Source organism: Lagenorhynchus albirostris, chromosome 1 (genome assembly GCF_949774975.1).
Source record: "Lagenorhynchus albirostris chromosome 1, mLagAlb1.1, whole genome shotgun sequence".
Classification (NCBI taxonomy): Eukaryota; Metazoa; Chordata; class Mammalia; order Artiodactyla; family Delphinidae; genus Lagenorhynchus; species Lagenorhynchus albirostris.
The window spans coordinates 192,411,773-192,434,868 of NC_083095.1; the positions used below are offsets into that span (position 1 = coordinate 192,411,773).

A 23,096-nucleotide genomic window follows, 5' to 3' on the forward strand; every position below is an offset into this window, starting at 1 on the left:
ATAGTAGCTCAAAGAATTCAAGAAAACAGTTTACTTACTTACTAGATTATCATTTTATTATAAAAGGATACAACCCAGGAACAGCCAGAGGGAAGAGATCTGGGCACAGGGCAAGGTATGGGGAAGGGACACAGAGTTTTCATGCCCTCTCCAAGCATGCCATCCTTCCAGTACCTCCACATGTTCACCAACACAGAGCTCTCTGAACCCGTGGGGTTTTTTTATGGAGGCTGGACTGATTAAATCATTTGCCTTTGGTCATTAAACAAAACCTCCAGCCCCTCTCCGCACCCTGGAAGTGAGGGAGGTAAGATAGGGCTGAAAAGTTCCAACCCTCTAATTATTGGGTTGGCCAAAAAGTTTGTTTGGGTTTTCCATAGCATCTTACAGAAAAACCTGAACGAAATTTTGGGCCAACCCAATACATGGTTGGTTCTCCTGGCAACCAGCCTCTATGCTTAGGGGCTTTCTAGAAGTCACATCATTAACATAAACTCAGGTGTGGTTGAAAAAGGCTTGTTATGAAAATACAAGACATCCTGGGAATTCCCTGGTCGTCCAGTGGTTAGGACTCGGTGCTTTCACTGCTGGGTGCCAGGTTCATTCAGTCCCTGGTCGGGGAACTAAGATCCCATAAGCCACGTGGTGCAGCCAAAAAAGAAAAAAAAAAAGAAAAGAAAAACAAAAGACATCTTTAATGATTCTTATCACTTAAGAAAATCCAAGGGTTTTCGGAGTTCAGTGCTAGGAACCAAACATATATTTCTTATCATAAATAACAAAATCATAGAAGAACTGTCACTTCAGCTTTTCTCTAGTTGTTCATTTGGGCTTGCATTTTTAATACAATATTCAATTCTGTTCCTCTGCAGGAATCTTTTTATAGGCACACGCCTATTTTATGAAGGTTAAGTTAGTTAAAACTAGATAATATAACCAATAAAGCCTTTGAAACAAGCAATAAGTGAGACATGAAAATTTACCAAAAGTAATATCAACTACACTGTAAAGAAATACCAATGAATGGGAAACCAGAACATATCAGTGGAATCATCTGCCTTATCAAAAGAAAAACCAGCAATCAAGAGAAACTGACTCAGAACTAGCAAAGATGTTAAAACTAGCAAAAGAGGATATTAAAAACACATAACTGTATATCACATGTTCAGAAAGTTAAGCTGACGTGAGAGAGATTTTAAAAACCCATACCAAACATCTAGAGATGAAAACGACAATGTCTGAGATTAAAAAAAAAAATACACAGGATGGGATTAACAGCAGATTAGAGAATGCAGAAGAAAACACAAGTGAATACATAAGAAAAACCTGTAACTGACATCACATACTCATTTGGTGAAGAACTGAAAGCTTTTCCCCACAGATCAGAACAAGATAAGGATGCATACTCTCACCACTTCTATGCTCAGAGTACTGGAAGTCCTAGCCAGAGCAATTAGGCAAGGAAAGGAAATAAAAGGCATCCATATTGGGAAGGAAGAAGTAAAATTATCTCTGTTCACAGACAACATTTCTTATATGTAGAAAATCCTAATGATTATATTCCATACACATACAAAAATATTGTTAGAACTAATAAGTGAATTCAGCAAAGTTGCAGGATATAAAATCAACATGCAAAACTCAGTTGCATTTCTATACCCTAGTAATGAACAATCCAAAAAGAAAAATTTTAAATATCATTTCATTTACAGTAGCATCAAAAAGAATAAAATGCTTTTAAAATAGATGACAATGATAATAATAATAATAGTATTCAGGAATAAATTTAACCAAGGAGCTTTAATATTTATACACTGAAAACTACAAAACACTGCTGAAAGAAATTAAAGAAGACACAAATAAGTGGAAAGACATGCTGTGTTCATGAGTTGGAAGGCTTAATATTGTGAAGATGACAATACTACCCAAAGCTATCTACAGATCCAACACAATCCAATAAAAATTCTAAGAGCTTTTTTTGCAGAATGGAAAAGCTGACACTCAAATTCGTATAGAATTACAAGAGGCACTAAATAACAAAACAATATTGAAAAAAAAGAATAGTTGGAGGACTCAAACTTCAAAACTTACTACAAAACTACAATAATTAAAACAATGGTACTAGCATTAAGTACAGACGTTGAAACCAATGTAATAAATAGAGAACCCAGAAATAAACCCTCACATATATAGCCAACTGAGTTTCAACAAGGAAGCCAAGACCATTCAATAGGAAAGGGCCAGTCCTTTCAACAAATGATGCTCAGAAAACTAGATATCCAGATGCAAAAGAATGAAGTTGGACCCTAACCTTACACCATATACAAAAGTTAGCCCAAAATGGATCAAAGATGTAAATGTAAAAACTAAATCTTAAAAACTCTTAGAAGGATAGGAAAAATTTTTCATGACATGGGATTTGGCAAAGATTTTTTGGATATAACACCAAGAGCACAGGCAACAGAAGAAAAATAAACTGGACTTTATCAAAATTAAAAACTTACATGCATCAAAGGGCAACGTCAAGGGAGTGGGAAAAAAACCCTCACAAAATGGGAAAAAAATATTTGCAAGCCAGTTATCTGATAAGGGATTAGTATTTGGAATATATGAAGAATGCCTATAACTTAACAACAGAAAGCCTTATTCAAAAATGGGGAAAAGGATTTGAATAGACACTTCTCCAAATAATATACACAAATGGCCAACAAGCACAGGAAAAGATGCTCAACATCATTATCCATTAGGGAAATGCAAATCAAAACCACAATGAGACACTACTTCATATCCATTAAAACAGCTACAATTAAAGAAAAAAGTGAAAAATAACAAGTGTTAACAAGGACATTAAGAAATTAGGATGCTTGTGCATTGCTGGTAGGAATGTAAAATGGCACAGTCACTGTGAAAAATAGTTTGGCAGTTCCTCAAAAAACTAAAAATAGAATTACCATATAATGTAGCAATTCCACTCAGGTACATACCCAAAAGAACTGACAACAGGAACTCAAACAAATAATTGTACAACAATGTTCACAGCAGTATTATTCACAAAAGGCAAAAGGTGGAAGCAACTCAAGTGTCCATGGACAGATGAATGGATAAACAAAATGTGGTATGTACATATAATGGAACATTATTAGCCATAAAATAGAATGAAATTCCAATACATACAGCTATAAAATGGAATGAAATTCTGATATATGCTACAACATGGATGAACCTTAAACACATTATGCTAAGTGAAATAAGCAAATTACAAAAGGACAAATATTGTATAAGTCTACTAATACAAGGTATCTAGAACAGGCAAATTCATAGAGACGGAAGGTAGAACAAGTTACCAGGGACTGAGAGGAAATGTGGAGTGGGAGTTATTGCTTAATTGGTGGAGTTCCTGTTTGAGGTTATGAAAAAGTTCTGGAAATGGATAGTATTGATGGTTGCAAAACAATGTGAACATAGTTAGTGCCACTGAATCATACACTTAAAAATGGTTAAAATGGTAAATTTTATCTTATATATATTTTCACAATAAAAAATAGATAACCGGAGAATCTTATATCTATGAAAGAATTTAAATCTGTGGATAAAACCTTTCCATGAAAAAACTCCAGGCCCCAAATGAATTCTACTGAACATTTAAATAATAATCCATTACAAACAAACTCTTGCAGGAAACTGAAGAGGAATGAATACTTCCTTAGTCAGTCTATGAGTTCTATAGTACCATGATACCAAAACCAGACAAAGACACTATAATTAAAGAAAACTACGGATTACTATCCCTCATGAACATAGATGAAAATCCTAAACAAAATTTTACCATAAGTCATCCAAATAGGTGAAAAGAACAGTACAGCACAACCAAGTGACGTTATTTCAGAAATGAAAGGTTGATAATAACATGGGGATAAAAAAAATCAATGTGGATTTTACTATTTTAAACCAAAAAAGAAACTTCATATGAACATCTCAACAAATGTGGAAAAGGAATTTAACAAAATCCAACATGCATTCCTAATGAAACCTCTCAGCAAACCAGAAATAGAAGGAAACTTCCTCAACCTGATAAACAGCATCTATGAAAAGATACAACTAACAGCACACTCGGTGGTAGAGACTGAATGTTTTCCCCTTAATATCAGGAATAAAAGAAGGATATCAGCTCTCATCACAACACTGCACTGGAGATCTTCAGCCAAGGCAATAAAACAAGAAATAAAAGGCATCCAGATTGGAAAGGAAGAATGTAGCAACCCAATGGAATCTATGGGATTAAAAAAGCACCTAGAACGAATAAGCAAGTTTAGCAAGGTTGGAGGACACTAAATAAACATTTAAAAAATCAACATGATTTCTATATAATAGTAATGAAAAGAAACAATATTTTTTAAAAATTTACTACCATTGTACATAAAAACCTATAAAATACTTAGGGCTAAATCTCACAAAAGATGTGAAAGGTATGAGGCACTCTGAGGCATTTTACCTGCACCTAAAGGTCTCAGGTGTTTTTGCTGCAGCACCTACAGCACTGTGGCCTCAGGAGACCCCAGAAGCCAGGAAATAGGGTCAGGCCTGGGCCTCTGGAGTGGGAGCACTGAGTCCAGGATGCTGGACCACCAGAGAATTCCTGTGCCCAGGGAATATTAATCGGTGTGTTCTCTCTTGGAGATGTCCAGCTCGACCCCAAGACCCAGCTCCACCCAACTGCCTACAGGCTCCCATGCTGGAACACCTCAGACCAAACAACTGGAAAGACAGGAACACAGCCCCACCCATCAGCAGATGGCGTCTAAAGTCATACTGAGCCCACAGCCACCTCTAAATACACCCTCTTGACACGGCCCTGCCCACCAGAGGGACAAGACCCAGCTCCACCCACCAGTGGACAGGCACCAGTCCCTCCCACCAGGAAGCCTGCACAAACCCCATGACCAGCCTCACCCATCAGGGGCAGACACCAAAAGCAAGCAGAGCTACGATCCTGAAGCTTGCAGAATGGAGACCACAAACACAGAAAGTCAGACAAAATGAGGTGGCAGAGAAATATGTTTCAAAGGAACAATATAAAAACCTGAAGGACTATTAAATGAAGTGGAGATAGGCAATCTACCTGAAGAAGAATTTAGAGTAACAATAATAAAGATGATCCAAGATCACAGAAAAAGAATGGAGGCACAGACCAAGAAGATATAAGAAATGTTTAACAAAGAGCTAGAAGATTTAAGGAACAAACAGAGATAAACCATACAATAACTGAAATGAAAAATACATTAGAAGGAATCCATAGCAGAAAAAATGAGGCAGAAGAACAACAAGAGAACTGGAAGATAAAGTAGTGGAAATCACTGCTGTGGAACATAAAAAAGAAAAAAGAATGAAAAGAAATGAGGACAGTCTTAGAGACCTCTGGGACAACATTAAACCCACCAACATTTGCATTATAGGGGTGCCAGAAGGAGAAGAGAGAGAGAAAGGGCCTGAGAAAATAATTGAAGAGATTATAGCCAAAAATTTCCCTAACATGAGAAAGGAAACACTCAAGTCCAGGAAGCACAGAGAGTCCCATACAAGATAAACCCAAGGAGGAACTTGCTGAGACACATATTAATCAAACTATCAAAAATTAAACAGAAAGAAAAAATATTAAAGGCAACAAGGGAAAAGCAAGAATTAATATATAAAAGAATCCCCATAAGGTTATCAGCTGATTTTTCAGCAGAAACTCTGTAGGCCAGAAGGGAGTGGCATGATATACTTAAAGTGATGAAAGGGAAAAAACCTACAACCAAGAATACTCTACTGAGCAAGGCTCTTGTTCAGATTTGATGGAGAAATCAAAAGCTTTACAGACAAGCAAAGGGTCAGAGAATTCAGCACCACAAAACCAGCTTTACAAAAAATTCTGAAGGAACTTCTCTAGGCAGAAAAGAAAAGGCCACAGCTAGAAACAAGAAAATTATGAATGGGAAAGCTCACCAGTATGGAGGTTCCTTAAAAAACTAAAAATAGAACTACCACATGATCCAGCAGTCCCACTCCTGGGCATATATCTGGAGAAAACCATAATTTGAAAAGATACATGCACCCCAAGGTTCACTTCAGCACTATTTACAATAGCCAAGACATGGAAGCAACCTAAATGTCCATCAACAGCGGAACAGATAAAGAAGATGTAGTAGATATATACAATGGAATATTACTTGGCCATAAAAAAGAACGAAATAATGCCATCTGCAGCAACATGGATGGACCTAGAGATTATATATATATATATATATACTGAGTGAAGTAAGTCAGACAGAGAAAAACGAATATCATATCACTCATATGTGAAATCTCATTTTTAAAAAATGATACAAATGAATTTATTTACAAAACATAAACAGACTTACAGATTTCGAAAACAAACTTATGGTTACCAATGGGGAAACATAGAGTGGGGAAGGATAAATTAGGAGCTTGGAGTTAACATATACACACTACTATATATAAAATAGATAACCAACAAGGACCTACTGTATAGCACAGGGAACTCTACTCAATATTCTGTAATAACCTACATGGGAAAAGAATTTGAAAAAGAATGAATGTAAGTATATGTATAACTGAATCATTATGCTATATACCTGAAACTAACACAACATTGTAAATCAAATATACTCCAATAAAATTTTTTTTAAAAAAGAACATTATAAGTGAAAATTTAAAAAAAAATGAGCCATACACCTAGTGTAAAATAAAAAACTATAAAACTTCTAGAGGAAAATGCGGGAGAAAATCATTGCAATCATCTGTTGAGCACAAGATATAACACTGAAATCATCATCCATAAAAGAAAAAAATTGGTAAGTTGGATTTCATCACAATAAACAACTTCTGCTTTTAGAAATAACCTGTTTAGAGAATGACAAGAGGAGCCACAGACTAAGAAAAACACATTTACAAAGCATATTTCATCTAATAATGGACTTATATGCAGAATATATAAAGAACTCAAAGCTCAACAATAAGAAAAAAACCAATTAAAAACTGAACAAGACTTGGACACTTCACACACACACACAAAATATATACATATGGATAGCAAATAAGAACTTTAAAAGATGCTCAACATCATAAGTCATTAGAGAATGCAAAGTAAATCACAATGAGATTACCAATACACACCTATTAGAATGATTACGATGTAAAAGTCTGACCATACTAAGTATAATGGATGGGGCTACGGAAGAACAGGAAAGGGGCTTCCCTGGTGGCGCAGTGGTTGAGAGTCCGCCTGCCGATGCAGGGGACACGGGTTCGTGCCCCGGTCTGGGAAGATCCCACATGCTGCGGAGCGGCTGGGCCCGTGAGCCATGGCCGCTGAGCCTGTGCGTCTGGAGCCTGTGCTCCGCGACGGCAGAGGCCACAACAGTGAGAGGCCTGCGTACCGCAAAAAATAAATAAATAAATATATATATATATACTGCTAGTGGGAATGTAAAATGACACAACCACTTTATAAAAAAATGGACAGACTGTTTTCCAAAGTTAAATATGCATTTACCATATGATCCAGCAATTCCATTATTGGGTAATTACTCTAGAGAAATAAAAATTAATTTTCATGTAAAATCCTGTACTTAAATGTTTTTAACACGTCTATTTATTATCACCAAAAACTGGAAACAACCCAAATGTCCTACAATGGGCAGATGACCTAACCAGCTCCGAAATGGAATACAACCCACCAATAAAAAGGAACAAACTATTGACACGCAAAAACTCAGAGGCAGTTCAAAGGCATCATGCTAAGTGAAAAAACTCAGGTTGGAGGTTACACACGCTATTCCATCTATATGACATTCTCAAAAACACAAAACTATAGTGATAAAGACCTAGCAGTGGCTGCCAGGGAATAGAGACGGGGAAAAAGTGTGCCTGAAAAAAGATGGCACTAGGGGAACTCTTTTGGATGTTGGAACTGTTTGGTATCCTGATTGTGGTAGCGATTACATAACCATATACATTTGTTATAACACATATTAAATTCAAAGAACTCTATACCCCCAAAGAAGTCAATTTTACTATATCATAATTAAAAAAATATTGCTATCTACTTGGAACATAATAGATCAAAAATACTTTCTGAAAGAATAAATTATCAGAGAACATGTAAAATTTCTGCTTCTTTCCAATTTATTTTGCTGCCGAAGTAAAGATGGATTTTGTAAAACTGTTCCATGGGCTTTTAAAATAATTAGTTCTTCATTCAAAATATTTCTTGACTGTGTTATTCTATTTCCCATGACCTTATCTGTATCTTTTGGATCTATCTAATTATGAAAGAGACATAACAAATTTCCTAATATAAATGTATTTTCATCAAATTCTTCTCTTGTGTTTTAAACAGATTTGCTTTTATATATCATTTCTGTGTTTGGTGCCTACTTGTTTATGACTATTATAGCTGTTTTGTTAATTAATTTGGCTTTTCATCATTACATAATATCCTATTTGATTTTGTCCAGTGCATTAGCCCTGAATTCTACCTTAAATCATGTTATATTACCACCTCTGCTTCTATACTGGTGCATCCCTTTATTTCAACCTTTCCATATTTCTTTTAAGTACTTTTCAGCTCCAATCTGGCAATGTGAATTTTTAGGAGAATTGGACCCATTTACATTTAATTAACTGATAAATCTAATTTTGCTGCTTCCCTCTTATGTTTAGCATTTCTGACATTCTGTTCAAATCTGTGTTTGATCTTTTTCATTGCTGAGTTGTAATTCTGTGCTGTAATTAAAAGAATACCAAGTCAGGAGGCTGGATTTAGTCTCAGCCCTCTTACTAAGGTCTCGATAGCCAACAGCTTATTAATTAATCTCTTTAAGTCAATTTCCCCCTTCTCATGAAAGAATATAAAAATTCCTGGTTTATCTGCTATTTAGTTATTTTGGGGGAGGGGGTAGAGGATAACAGGAGAGGGGGCATCAAGACAGATACGATAAAACCTTTAAGGATCCAAGGAGAACAAGATTAGGAGGACCTAGATCCCCAAGTCTCAGTTTACAAACAACCTAAAAAGTATTAACAATGAAATGTGCTAAGTGCTCTGCTCCCCCAGAAGACAGAGCTGAGAAGGAGTGAGCACTGGAGGCGAGGAAAGACGGTGAACAAGGTTACAAAGATCCAAGTCTGGGAAATGAAGAGACACCAGGGCTTTCCGTGGAGACTACTTAGAGGGAAAAATGGTTATGGTGCCTGATGGTCTTATGGCGGCTAGCAGTAGCAAGATAAGAACATCTGGAGGGGAAAGAGGAGTGTGGAGGAAGGTCTTGTCAGAAGTAGGCTAAATTCTGAGGCTAACCTGACTCTTGCTGATGGACATGAGGCTGGCAGAGGGGTGGGTGGCTTTACTCCAAATGGAAGTCATTATCCAATAAATAAGAAATAAAATGACCAAAAAAAGCCTGGAAATTAGGAAACACATTCCTAAATCAAAGATTTCAAATATTCAAAGAGGAAAGCAAAACTGAAAATTTAAACTATGCAGAGAGCAATGAAAAACAAACAGCCTATCACAACCTATGGGACACAGTAAAACTTGTTCTTAGAGGACATCTTTATTAAAGAATAAAGACTAAAAAGAAGGGAACTTAATACTCATCTTAAGAAACTAACAAAATAAACCAAAATAAAAGTAGGAAGGAGAAAGAGGGGAAAAATAAAGCAATTCCTCAAACAATAAAATAGATACATTCCTTAAGGAAAAGACAGACCAAAAAAATGTACAAGTTTAGAAATGAGGGAACGTGAACACAGATAATGAAGAGTTTAAACGAATACGACAGGGACTTCCCTGGTGGCCTGGTGCTCCCACTGCAGGGGGAACGGGCTCCACCCCTGCTCGGGAACCAAGAACTAAGATCCTGTGTACTGGCCAAAAAAAAAAAGATACTACATGCAACTAACTTAACAAGTGAGTTGGGATTTTCCTTCCTAGCTGCACTCCTAAGACTGTCCTAAGAAACAGAGAACATGAAGAGGTTGTAACAGTGAGGAAGAAGCTGGATCAGACTGACTCAGATGAAATATAACCTTCATAGAACAGATAATTCCAGTAGTATTTAAGCAAGTAAGGACAATTTAAAAAGACGGAAAGCTCCTTCATTGTATAAACTAATACAACTTTAATACCAAATTCTGATTTTTTAAAAATACAAAAAAGGAGAGTCCATCTTACATATAAAAATAGATGTAAAAATTCTAAATTAGTCAACAGAATCCAGAAATACATCAAACAAAATGAGTGAAGGCTTATCTAGGAAGGCAAGGACATTTCAGTATAAAAAGGTCTATCAACCATTAGTCAGTGCTGAAAAGGCATACAAAGAACATCCCAACCTTTCCTAATAAAGCCTGTAAGTAGAATGGAAGAAAGAAACAATCTATATATGATCAAGACCATTTGTCATTATTCTAAAGAAAGAAATGTCAGAGCCATTTTTATTACTTTAACATGTTTAATTGAATGAAATATTATGAAATAGAATAGTTCTACTTTACTTTCTGAATTATCTCATATTCCCAAGTATTTTAACAAGTTTATGTTGTGGCATTAAACAAGATGTGTAAACTACTTTGCATTTTAATTAAATTATCTTTCTGTTAAGTAAGCCCAAACTATAAGGTAACTTGTGTATGAAATCTATCTGACACCTGCCCTTAGAAGCCAAACAGTCATGGGTATTTCTAAAAACTTACCAAGGGAGTGATAAGAATCACTGATCTAAAGTCAACCAACAACAAGCAAAATTTGTCTAACTTTAGTTGAAATGTATCAACCCTCAAAAAACACTTTCACATATTGTAACAATTATAAGTCTTAAAGATTAAGAAATAGTTTGTGAGCCTGTCTTAAGTAGAGAGCCAGTTTTAAATTTTCTAATTTTTTTACTTGAAAATTTTTACTTAAAGTGCTCTTTTTGTATTCAAAGGTTACCTAAAATAGGGTAAATTAAAAAAACAAAAACAAAAAGCAAATTTTGCCTATTTGATCATACTATATAAAGTTAATGTAACTACTTTCTATATCCATGCTTAAATTTCAACCAATTGTATCTATGCAGTTGATTAAATACCTCAGGTAAAGACCTGATTAAGCACCATCTTATGGCCTGACCATAGCAAAAAGAGAAATCTAATGCTTATTATTTCCCCCCCAAATATTCCCATGTAACAAACAAAAACCTGGTCAAAATATTCTTACAATTTTGTCTGTGTGTTTATTTTTATGTCAGATACGTTACCTTGGATTATATATCATTAAATATTGGTTGTGTTTCATTATGTTTCTTCTTTTAAGACTCAAACATACTATGTAAAATCTCCTTTTCTGATTTCCATATCTATCATTTTCTCACTCTAATTTAATATTCTTATTCATTTTGGTAAATTCTACCCACTTTTCCATTCCTAGCTTCTATGTTCTTTATTGTGTTTCCCAGTTTCTACTGTCCCTTGTGATCCTTCCAATCTCACCTTCATTTCAGTGATGGTTTTATTTTCTTATCTTTTCTTTCTTTCCACTCAATCAGCTCACACTGCATTTTCTCATGTAGTCGCACTATCTCTTCCCCGACCTCTTATATCACTGTTTTGTGCTCTCACTGATAAATATTTCCATTAAGCCTTTTAAATTCATGGCAAAATGTTTGGTCATTATTTTCATCTTCTTTACAGCAATATTTTTTTCTGGTGAGGATTCTTCAACTGTCCTTTGTTTTTCCATTCCTTTCTTCCTTTTCGATTCTTGAATGGTGGTAGTGGCCTTGAGCTGGATTCTTTTTTACTAAGTCATAGTTGAAAGTGGTGAGGTTTTCCCGGACAAGCTATTTGCAGGAGGTTCATGCAGAAAGCCATAGTGGATCAGTTCTGCACTGGAAAAATTTTGTCTTGATTCAGGGTTTTACATGAGAATCAGTTAGTTTTTTATTTCTCAACATTCAGAGGAGATAGGCAACCTTGAGGTTTTTCAAAGGCATCTATCTCCTCCCCGACTGCTACAGAGACAGACAAAATGCAAAAATGGCTGGTTTGTATGACTCCTTGTTTGGCTTCACCTTCCCAACTTCTTAAAACCAAACCAGATGCAGGGCAACTCCTGCCATTAGCTTAAGAAGCCATTTCGCTTTCACAAACAAGGGATATAGGTTTTGCACCTCACAGTGGGCCTCTCAACCTCACGAAGCACCTCTTGCTGGCTCCGAGCTCTGCAGCCCTGGCATCGCCTACTTTCTCCTGCAGGCGGCCTGTCTGTCCCCACTGCTCTTGGCAGCCATTCCACCTGTTTTGTGGCTTGGTGTTTTAGCTGCCTTCTAGTATAGTGGTCTACGGGGCTGGGGTTTTAGTTTCTCCCTCTCTTTGTTATTAGTCAATTGCCAGAAAGCAAAAGATGAAAATGCCAACTCTATAGTACCATCTTCAAGCCCCAAATCCAATAATTACCTTAATAGAGTATGTTATACAAGACAGAAACTTGAGTGTCTCACTGTATTACTGAAAGATAAAGGTGTGCTTTCCTTACTATTATACTGTGAGGTAAATACTAATTTTCATATGGCCAGTAACAACTGGGCTAATTATTTTTATTTCAAAAACTCATGTATATTGGTTATAACCTAAGGCAGAAAATTATCTGATGCCAAAATGTAAAAGATACTTTTCAAGACCCAAGGCCCATAAGGGGAACAAATTATGTATATTCTCATCAGTATGCTACAATCTTGGTATTTGCTTTTAAAGCAAAGCCTTTTTAGTAATAAAGACAACGAACGATCTGTCAATCTGCAAGTCCCCAGTTACATTTGGGTTTGAAATGAAGACAGATAATTTATAGTTTATATAAGATCACTCCCTTAGGAAAATTTTAACTCTAGGCAAGTTTATTTTACTGCCAGTTATTATTCTTCTACTCCTCGCTTATCCAATAACAGGTATGTTCTGAACAAAATCAAGTTTTATTAATAACTGATTTTTTAAAGGAGCAAATGATATACCAAAACCAAATTAAATAGATTTTGAATTACTAGTGTTTTAAATGATTCCCTTTTACACACATAACAGTAAATCTGTCAATGTTAACATGTCATCCAAAAGCTAAGTAATGCCTGATATAATTTATTAAACATTTAGAGGCACTGTGAGCTCATACTGATAGAAAGAAACAAAGAATTCTCCTTTACAGAATTCTAAATAAGAAATGGAAATGGAAGGATGGAATTTGAAAAACCACCATAGTTGGAATGACAGGATGACAGTTTACAGTGGAGAGACTTGGTGTACATCATCTTAAGGAAGCAAGTCCCATCACCAGTAATGGCACAAATATACATCATGCTCTGACAAGCACTTCTGAGGAATTCCTGACCAAAATGCATAACCTGAATCTAACCAGGAGGACACACGGACAAATGCAATTGAAGGATATTCTACAATAACTGGCCTGTATGTGCTCTTCAAAAATGTCAAGGCCATGAAAGACATAGAAAGAGTGAAGAACTGTTCAGATTAAAAGAGACTAAGGAAAAATGACAACAAAATTCAATATGTGGGCTTCCCTGGTGGCACAGCGGTTGAGAGTCCGCCTGCCGGTGCAGGGACACGGGTTCGTGCCCCAGTCTGGGAAGATCCCACATGCCGTGGAGCGGCTGGGCCCATGAGCCATGGCCCCTGGGCCTGCGCGTCCGGAGCCTGTGCTCTGCAACGGGAGAGGCCACAACAGTGAGAGGCCCGCGTACCGCAAAAAAAAAAAAAAAAAAAAAAAAAAATTCAATATGTGATGCTGGACTGGATTCTGGACCAGAAACAATTCTTTTTCTTTGGTATATAAGACATTAGTGGGACAACTGATGAAATCTGTCTGTATACAGGAGAACACTATCCATGTTCATCTAGAAAATACACATTAAAGTACTCAGAGGTTAAAGACATTGAAGACACTCTGCAATTTTCTCTCAAACAATTTGAAAAAAGCAAGAATACTGTGTATGTGTATGTAGACAGTGAATGATAAGGCATATGTGATAAATGTTAACATTTGGGGAATTTGATTAAGATATACAGGAATTCTTTGAACTATTTTTACAACTTTTCTCTAAGTATGAAATTATTTAACAATAAAAAGGAAAAAAAATCAACCCAGTTAATAGAAACACAAGGATCATCTTTACTACATTCTACTCATCAGATCATGAAATTTTAGAGCTGGAAGAAAAATGTATTCTCTCACCAAAATTCCTCAACTTACAGAAGACAAGGAAGTGAATGACTTGCTCAAGATGACAACGTTCAAGGCAGAGCCAAGACTATTATCCTGCTCTGACTCAGCTCTCCCTAGTGCTGCAAGCTGTCTCTTGTCCCTTCACATTGTCACCTACTCCCTAAACATGTGACACCGGAATATCTAGCTCTATCTTCTCATACACCCTAACAAGCTGGTGTGACAAGCCGCTTCCAGGCAATGTAAATTTCATTTTTAAAAGGCAGCTATGTATTACTGCTTCCAACAGTCTTAAATAACTAATATCAATAAATATGCTGCCAGAATACATGCCACATACTGTACTGAGTGCTAAAAATACAAACTTAACACGCTCTGCTGCTGGGTGATACTGCTAGGTCCATTATGACAGAGACCAAGTCTGCATTCTTGAACATTATAACCCACCTCTCAGGACAGTGCCTGGCATGCAATAAACATCCAAATGACTGTATGCTGCTAAATAACAGACAACCCATAGCACAGGAATGTGTACACAGATAATCGTAATATCCACAGTGTTAAAAAAGTACCATGAGACAACAGAAAAGGACGTTTTTTTGCTTGGTGAGATCTACAAAGGCTTCAGAAATTTAATGACTACCAAAGTTAAGACTTGAAAGACAAATAAGATTTTGACAGACATGGAAGCAAGGGGTGGTGAGAGGATGGGTAGGGGGAGTTAGATGAAACAGCCTGAAGCAAGAAAATATTTGGCATTTCTACTGAATTTTTAAACATAGGCTTACCTATTGTTGCTGCAAGCTCTGGATCAAAAGTATCATCTGTGAACCTCAAGAGCAGGCTAAAAGAGATGTTAAAAAGACAGATTAGTAATTTGTCTTTTCTTTCTAATCACTTGATAAATCTTCCTGATTGTTTTATTTCGTCACTAGTTAGATGCAGATAAGAATAGCTGATGTAGTCCGCTCCCAGAAATACAGCCTCAGGGCAGGTATACACAGAGGAATTAAATTATTGGAACAGCAATTAAAGAGTCCCAAAAGCAAAGTAGTTTTTACTAGAAAATATGTTCCCTATGCTCCCCTGCTCAATTCCCCACATGTGAAGACGACTGTGTTTTTTGCTTTTTTCTAACTGTATTGGTATGTCCTTCTGAGAAAATGATATTAGCAAACATGTGACACTTTAACTGACATGGACAAAAAGGGGAAAAGTAAGTCTTCTGGAATGCAACAAATTAATTTTTTAAAAAATCTAATGCATAATTCACTCTGAATTCAGGTAAAAACAGAAAGGTGTGAAGTCTAGCATTTTGAAACAAGTAGTTAAGACTATTACCCAAGTGGAAAGAGATATAATAAAAAGTGAAGGCAGAAAGGTCACATGATGGCCAGAGCAGGTAGCCTCTGGCAAATGCTGGGTGGGGTGTATGAAATCAAGGAGGCAACATGGAGCTACCAAAAGCTTTCACCGAAAGGAATGGCAGGAACTTCTCTTTATCTTGAAAACTTAATGCCAGCAATAAAATGCAAGAAAAACAACAGAAGACAACTGCCATGATTATAGTAAGAGATCATGAAGGACTAAACCTAGGAAATGGTAAAGAAACTAGAAAGGAAGGCATGAAATGAAAAGATACCGTAAGAGTACTCCAAGATTTTGTCTCCCAGAATTATTTTGTTTAACATAAGGCAGAAGTGTCAGTTATTAGCTCTTCAAAATAAAATCTAAGCTTTTGTTAAAGCCCTAGATATATAAAATTAATCAACTGCCCCTCACGTTATCTCCTAAGTAGGACGAGACCATTCTATTGACCTATTTGCATTAATAAAATCAAGACAAGCCCTATCTCATGTCTGAATTGCAGCAAAAAAATGTATGAATATTTCTACAGATTATAATTATTGCTGCTTAAGATTTTTTTTTTGCCCACAGGGTTGCAAAACGTAATGGCCTCTTGGTAGCGAACCCAGTGTCATTAATTCTATTTGAAGGATTAACTCTCCGTTTCCTGGTTTTGCTTTTTGTTGATCATAAAACCAGCACCACAAAAGCAAAGTAAAAAGAATCATATTGTAGATTTTTCTACTTAACATTGAACACTCTTGACTATAACTCATTTTACTTACCTCCAACATGAATTAGGTGACAGCACTAATAAGAATCTTAAAACACTACTCATAAGAATTTTCTTCTCTGCCCAGCATTAAACTTCAAATCAATAAAAGTGAAGATTTCGCTGAAAATTTCAGTTACTCACAATTTAAGAATAGAAAGGTTGTGCATCTATACTCAGTCACCAAAGAAAATATTATTACAAAAACGTAGAACCTTGTTGAGTAGTAATAATAACACCATAATAACATAAATAATAACAATGGTATTGGCTATTATTTATTAAACATCGACAATGTGGCGGACACTGAGCCAGCCATTTTTCTTTGCTTGTCATTAATGGTATTTTGTCAGGAAAGACAAGGGTATAAAGCAACAAATTTTAATACAGACTTCAAGTATAAGGCAGCAGATCTTAGCCAGGGGTAAACTATTAGCTCGAAATGTATTCTAAATTCTATGTGTACATTTTTCTAGGCAGGGAGTCTATTTCTCTATTAGATTTGACAGGAACCCACAACCCGAAAATGATTAAGAGCCACTGCTCTAAAGGATGTACGTTTAAGCCTTCATATTTTCAAAGTTAAAGGAGCAAAATACTCTCCACGCAGAGCTATAGATGGAAGGAGACCACCAATCCACTTGGAGACCAAATCTGTCATTAATCAGTGCGATTATAACTAACACGCATTTCTCAATTTACAAATGAAATTGGTCAAAAAGGATGGGATATAAGGGGCACAGGAGGGACAGCAACTTAAATAACAGAAGGTCTCTATAATCCCTCCCAGTTTCTGAAACACCTGGCTACTTCTTCACTTCCCTATGGCTAGCCACGGAATCAAAGACCATTTACACATTTAACACTTGATAGGGTCTGAGAGATTTCCACCCAACCTCACTTTTTGAACAAAGAAATGAAGGCCTGGAGTGTCTGAGTGACAAAGGTCACACAAGTGGCAGCACCAGTTTCATCATTCTCATCTCCTGGCTCCTCTCACACATGCTCATTACACTCCAAGTACAGAATAAACTGGAAAAATAACCCACTAGTTTGAATTAGTTAAGATGTCCTTTGTTGTGCAATGATTTCTCAACAACACAAGTGATACATCACTTCCACTAACTCTAGATTTATAAAGAAATAGAAACCATTGGTTAGAACAACCCTGTAAGATTATATCCATGACAAGTGTTTTTGTACTTACTTTAAAAAGATAGGCTTCTAAAGTCATTTATTCTCATCTTATCCAGAAAGTGTTCAAAGTTTTTTCCATAGCATATGACATACACCAAAAATGTATATCTAGCCAGAAAAATAAGCCAACTTTCTCCTTAAATGCAATCCTTTCTTGAAAGAGGTAAAGGTGTTAAAATTTTGCAGTGAGTAGTTGATAATTCACCACTAACTATTGAGAAAAAGTCTGGAGCATATTAGATCCAAATAAATTTGTTTGAGGGGAGGGAACCAAGGGAACCAGTAAATCCACTTAACAGATTTTACTCTAGAGGAAGAACTTCAGTTATGTGAACACTGCACTGCAGTTAGCTTTCAAGTAATCACCCATCTAACACATTTAGAAAAGGTGCCAATCCACCATGTTTGGGGCTGAACCACATGAAAGGACATTCAACCATTCCTAACTTCAAAATCAGCAATTTCATATGTCTTAACCTAAATGAGGGTCACATCTCAAGAAGAAAACGGTCACAAGGCCAAGGAATTCCTATTAAGACAATGTTTATATATTACCTAGCTTTTTAACCCTCAAATACAATAGATGGTGATCATGAAAATGATTTTATTCAGCCCTTTAAGTAACACACACACACACACACACACACACATCATACTTATCTTTTTAGCCCATAGTGTTTCATTAAGTTATTCCTTCTTAGGTACAAATCCCTCACTCTAACATACAGAGTACATTAAATGAGAGAAACTATGAAAATGTACTGTCATGCTTTAAAAACACATAAAGTTTCAGAATATATTTACAGAGTAAGGTTTCAAATACTCAAGTATTTTATTTCTTTTTCTTTTTTTTTTTTTTTTGCGGTACGCGGGCCTCTCACTGTTGTGGCCTCTCCCGTTGCGGAGCACAGGCTCCGGACGCGCAGGCTCAGCGGCCATGGCTCACGGGCCCAGCCGCTCCGCACCATGTGGGATCTTCCCGGACCGGGGCACGAACCCGTGTCCCCTGCATTGACAGGCGGACTCTCAACCACTGCGCCACCAGGGAAGCCCTCAAGTATTTAAAAAAAAAAGTAAGACTTCACGAAGTAATGTGAAAGATAAGTTTATCAGGAGGTATAGCTAAAATATGAAATTGCTTGCAGCTCCTGGAATTTGTATATTATTTGAAGATCAAAGCAGCGTAGAATACAAGGAGCTCGTAATCATACGGCGAGGATACCTTCACCTGGAGAACTTTGTTCCAGGATGTGGATGAAATCACAGCCCTCTTGCGATACGCCCCAGGCTCCACGTCTTCCCTTGTACTCAACTCTAACTACTGTCAACGTTACTTTCCCCCAAGAAAGAAGAGACACATGCTAATGTGTTCTTTTACCTCTATATGATGCGGCACAATGACAAGTAACAATCACACTTGATTTTCAAAAGCGGCCCACAGCTTAAGCTCTACCTTCTCAGGCTAAAGTGAATTATTTAAGCAATCAGAAAACTGAAGAGTTCTTTCACAGCTGACTCATTTAAAAAAAAAGAAAAAAGAAAAAAAAAGCGGTTGATGGGTGCACCGTAATAGGCCAGGAATGCGACCTACGGCGTCGCGAAACTTCCCGTGCAGAACTTGACGTATTACGAGGCAGGCCGGCCGAAACCCCAGCGGTAGAGCTACACCTCTCAACTCGCGGGGTGCAGGGAGCCTGGCCCGGGGGCCCAGAGGCCTCGCCCTCGGCCGAACTCGGGCCCAAGCCCGCCCGCCGCGCCCTAGGCTCCTCTACAGCAAACCGCCGGCCGGGCGGCGGCCCCGGAACTGTTTTCCTCTGGGTGCGACAGGAGGCGAAGCGATCCAGGGAGCCGGGCCTGGCAGAGGCCGTGGACCGGGCGGCGGGGTGGCGGGGCCGCGGGGCCGCGCAGCGAGAAGGCCCGGAGGCCGCGGGCGGAGGCCGCCCCAGCTCGGGCCGCGCCCGGCCGTCGCCGTTTACCGTTCCCGCCGCGGCCCAGGGGACAGCGGCCACCGAGACGGAAAGGGCCCTGTCACCCTCGTCACGGCTCGCAGAGCCGCCTCACCTGGACTTGCCCACGCCACTCTCGCCGATGATGAGGATCTTCAGGGTGGTCAGCACGTCTTCGTCCATCCTGACCCTGCTCCGCTCGGCTCACAGCTGGCCGCCCCGCTCCGCCTCTCAGCCCTTCCCCAGGGGGAGCTGCCGCGCATGCGCCCCGCCCCGCCGGGGCCACCTTCCTTTCACACCGGGTGTTTGGGTTGCAGGAGCCCCGCACGCCCGGGTTCCGCCTGGAGGTAGCTCTGCGTCGGCGCAAACCCAAGTCCCAGGTGTCCTTCCGGGGAGGGCAACTCCTCCCTTGCGCAAGCGCAGAGGGAGAGCGCCGGGTGTGATTTCACCCGGTTCGCAGGCTCTTCCCTTTCTCCAGCCCTCATTTAACCGTCCTTCCTTGGTGCACGTACTCGGAAGAGGACTGAGTCAGGGAAGTATGGTTCTCTTTGATTTCAATAGCTGCTCAAAACAGCTGCATTGCAGTGGCAAGAGTCTTGTGCGCGAAGGCAGATTATCTTAGTTTTAGGTCCCAGCCACCGTATAACCGCTTTGCATTACCTAGACTTCTGAGCCTGTTCCCCTCAGTCGGCACAATTATACTTCTAAGAACAAGACCGGCGTCTTAGAATTATTATGAAGATTAAATGAGTTAATTTCTGATGGCACTTTGTAAACTCAAGTGCTCTATAAAAGGTGTGATCTGGTATTATTAACTTCCTGGCTGTTTGACAAATACCCTTCACACCTCACTTCATATTCAGAGAGATGTAAACCTCACATAGATCAGGTGCATACAGATCTCTGGTGGTGCAACTCAAGCCAACTGTTACTCATAAGAGCTGCTACACCACAACTGCAGGAATGTATGTACATGCTTTGTCTTCTTGGCAAGCTATAAATCTTAGTGAGGGCGCCAAACCTCATGTATAGTAACTAACAAAGTGCCTGGTACGTGGCAGACACTAAATAAACATTAGCCTCCCATCTTATCTTCTTTTACCTGCAGCTAATGCCAGATACAATAGATATTTAATTAAAGAATACATGTTAATAAAAGTTAAAATAAATTAAGGAATAATCTTTTTAAATACCCAGAAAAGCTCTTGTGTTAGATAACCAAATGGTATCCCACCCGCCGATACCCTTCTCCTCCTTCAGGTCTTTGCTCTAATGTTGCCTTCTTAATGAAGGCTTCCCTGTACACACTACTCGAAATCTGCAAATCCTTCCAACATTCCCTATACCTCTTTCCATTGTTTTTCTGCATGTATTTACTGCCCTCCGATATATATTCTACTCCTTTGTTCACTGTCTAATCTTCCCCAAAGAAAAGGGAAGCTTCATGAAGGCAAGGATTTTGTTTTGTTTTGTTCGTTCTACCCTCTGTGTCTAGAGTAGTTCCTGACATATAATATGTGCTAAATAAATATTTGTTAAATGAATTAATTGAATGAACATTCTTCCATTCCTAACTTTGGAAGGTGATGTCAACCAGGCAACCTCAACCTCTCAAAATAGCACTTGAAACCTCAATCAAGACTATCCAGCCTACTTTTGGCCATGGCATCAAGAGCTTATTAGTGAGACTCACAATATTGTCAAGTTCTCCTGCTCTGGGGCAGTGATTCTAAAAGTGTAGTCCCCAGATCCCTAGAGATCCCCTTCAGGGGCGAACACAAGATCAAACTATGTTCACAGTTATTCAAGATGCTGTTTACTTTTTTCACTCTGGTTCTTTGATACGACAGTGGAGTTTTCCAGAGGCTATATACAGTGTGATAGCAAAACAGATTGAAGGCAGAACCAGATCTTAGAATTCAGCTATTTTCTATTAAGCCAGACATTAAAGAGATTTGCAAAAACGTAAAACAGTGCCACTTTTTCACTAATTTTTTGTTTTAAAATAATTATTTTCATAAACATTTATACTAACTAGTAATAGGTTTATTATGTTTTAAGATGGTTTAATACATATGTTTAAAATTTTCTCAGTTCTAATTTGAATAGTAAATATGAATAGTCATCAGCTCTTTCAAGTCCTCAATAATTTGTAACAGTGAACAATAATCTGTACAACCGAAAAGTCTGAGAACTGTTGCATGGCACAGCTGCCAAGATGTCTCCACGTGGGTCTGTCCAGGTGCAGAAAACCAAGCTAAACATGAATCATGCTGATGTCATCGTCTTCTCCTCTATACTAGCTTTTCCTCCTGATTTCCTTTTTAAGGAATGACATTAACAGCCACTCACCTTCCTCAGCCTCACTACCCACATCCCTTAAGCATCCTGAAATGTATCCACTTTCTTCACTTCTACCATCACTGCTAATGTCAGGTCAAGCACCTCAGTTTCTTGCTGGATCACCTGCCCTGTTAGCTGCCCCGCTGGCCTTCCTGCCTTCATTCTTCTCTCCCCTCAGGCTCTTCTCTACCCTGCAGCCAAAGTGGCACTGCTGAAGTGCAAACCCAGTCCAGTCATCCCACCTTCTTTTTGTTGCTCACTGCCCTTCCAAGTATTTATTATTTTATCATAGGCCCTGGTTATCCCTCCAACCTCATCTCTTGCTATCTCACGCCTTGCACTCTGTGTTCTGGCCAAATTAAACTCCTTTCATATTTCCAGTGAGCTGTGTTTGCCAGTCTCCAGGACCTTGTCATCCCTTCCGCCTGGAGTCCTCTTCTTTCCTCTGCCCCGAGTCCCTGCACATACACACACTTTTGCTTGGGCAGCTCCTACTCATACTCCATGTTCCAGCTTTTGGATCTATTTCTCTGGAATGATTTCTCAGGCCTCCCAGGTCAGCATTACATTGTGTTCCGATAGTGTGCTATGCGTCTATTGTGGTATGTACTCCACAGTATTATAATTGCTTGTTCTCCTACCAGAATGTGTGCTTCTTGAAAGCAGAATTGATTAGTGTCCTGTTCACTGTTCTGTCTCCAGCATGCAGTATAATGCCAAGCGTAGAGTAGCTGCTCAAAAAATATTTGTAAATATAAAAACCTCAAATCAACTTCAGAAATTTGGAACAGTGAGGTCTTCTTTTTTATTTGTTGCTTATATGGGTTGGAGTGTCTCTTGAATCTCTGTCTTGAACATTAGGGGAAGAAAAGCCTCGGTAACTCTTAATGCACAACCATTACCAGGTATTGCCAGAAAGGAAGCAAGCATCGTGCACAGGTAAGGCAGGGGAGTATTGTTTGTGCTAAACAGGTGACAGAGAAAGTAAATGCTCTGAAAATTCAGACAAGAGTAATTGATCACTGAGGCTTAGGGCCACCAGAAAAGGCTTCAGGAAGGAAGCAGGACTTGAAAAGGGGTACAGTTTAGACAAGTGCAAGAAAGGGGGTACCGCTTCAGGCAGAATGAATCTAGCATAAACAAAGGCATCAGGACTCTATGTAAAATATAACCTTTCAGATGGATAAATCTGGCTATGTACAGGAAGAATTAGGGA

At 38.3% G+C, this 23,096-nt stretch overlaps 1 protein-coding gene across 1 annotated transcript in view; it reads right to left on the bottom strand.

The window, feature by feature from the left end:
* The window catches only part of RAB18 (RAB18, member RAS oncogene family), a 35,369-nt gene extending 15,482 nt beyond the window's left edge, over window positions 1–19,887 (bottom strand). The window contains exons 1-2 of the mRNA XM_060163585.1: window positions 19,653–19,887; window positions 15,064–15,119 (exon numbers count right to left, since the gene is read on the bottom strand). Coding sequence (XP_060019568.1) covers window positions 15,064–15,119; window positions 19,653–19,720 — 124 coding nt within the window. The 5' untranslated portion in view covers window positions 19,721–19,887. The remainder of the gene's footprint in view (window positions 1–15,063; window positions 15,120–19,652) is intronic.
* Between the last annotated feature and the right edge of the window lie 3,209 nt (window positions 19,888–23,096).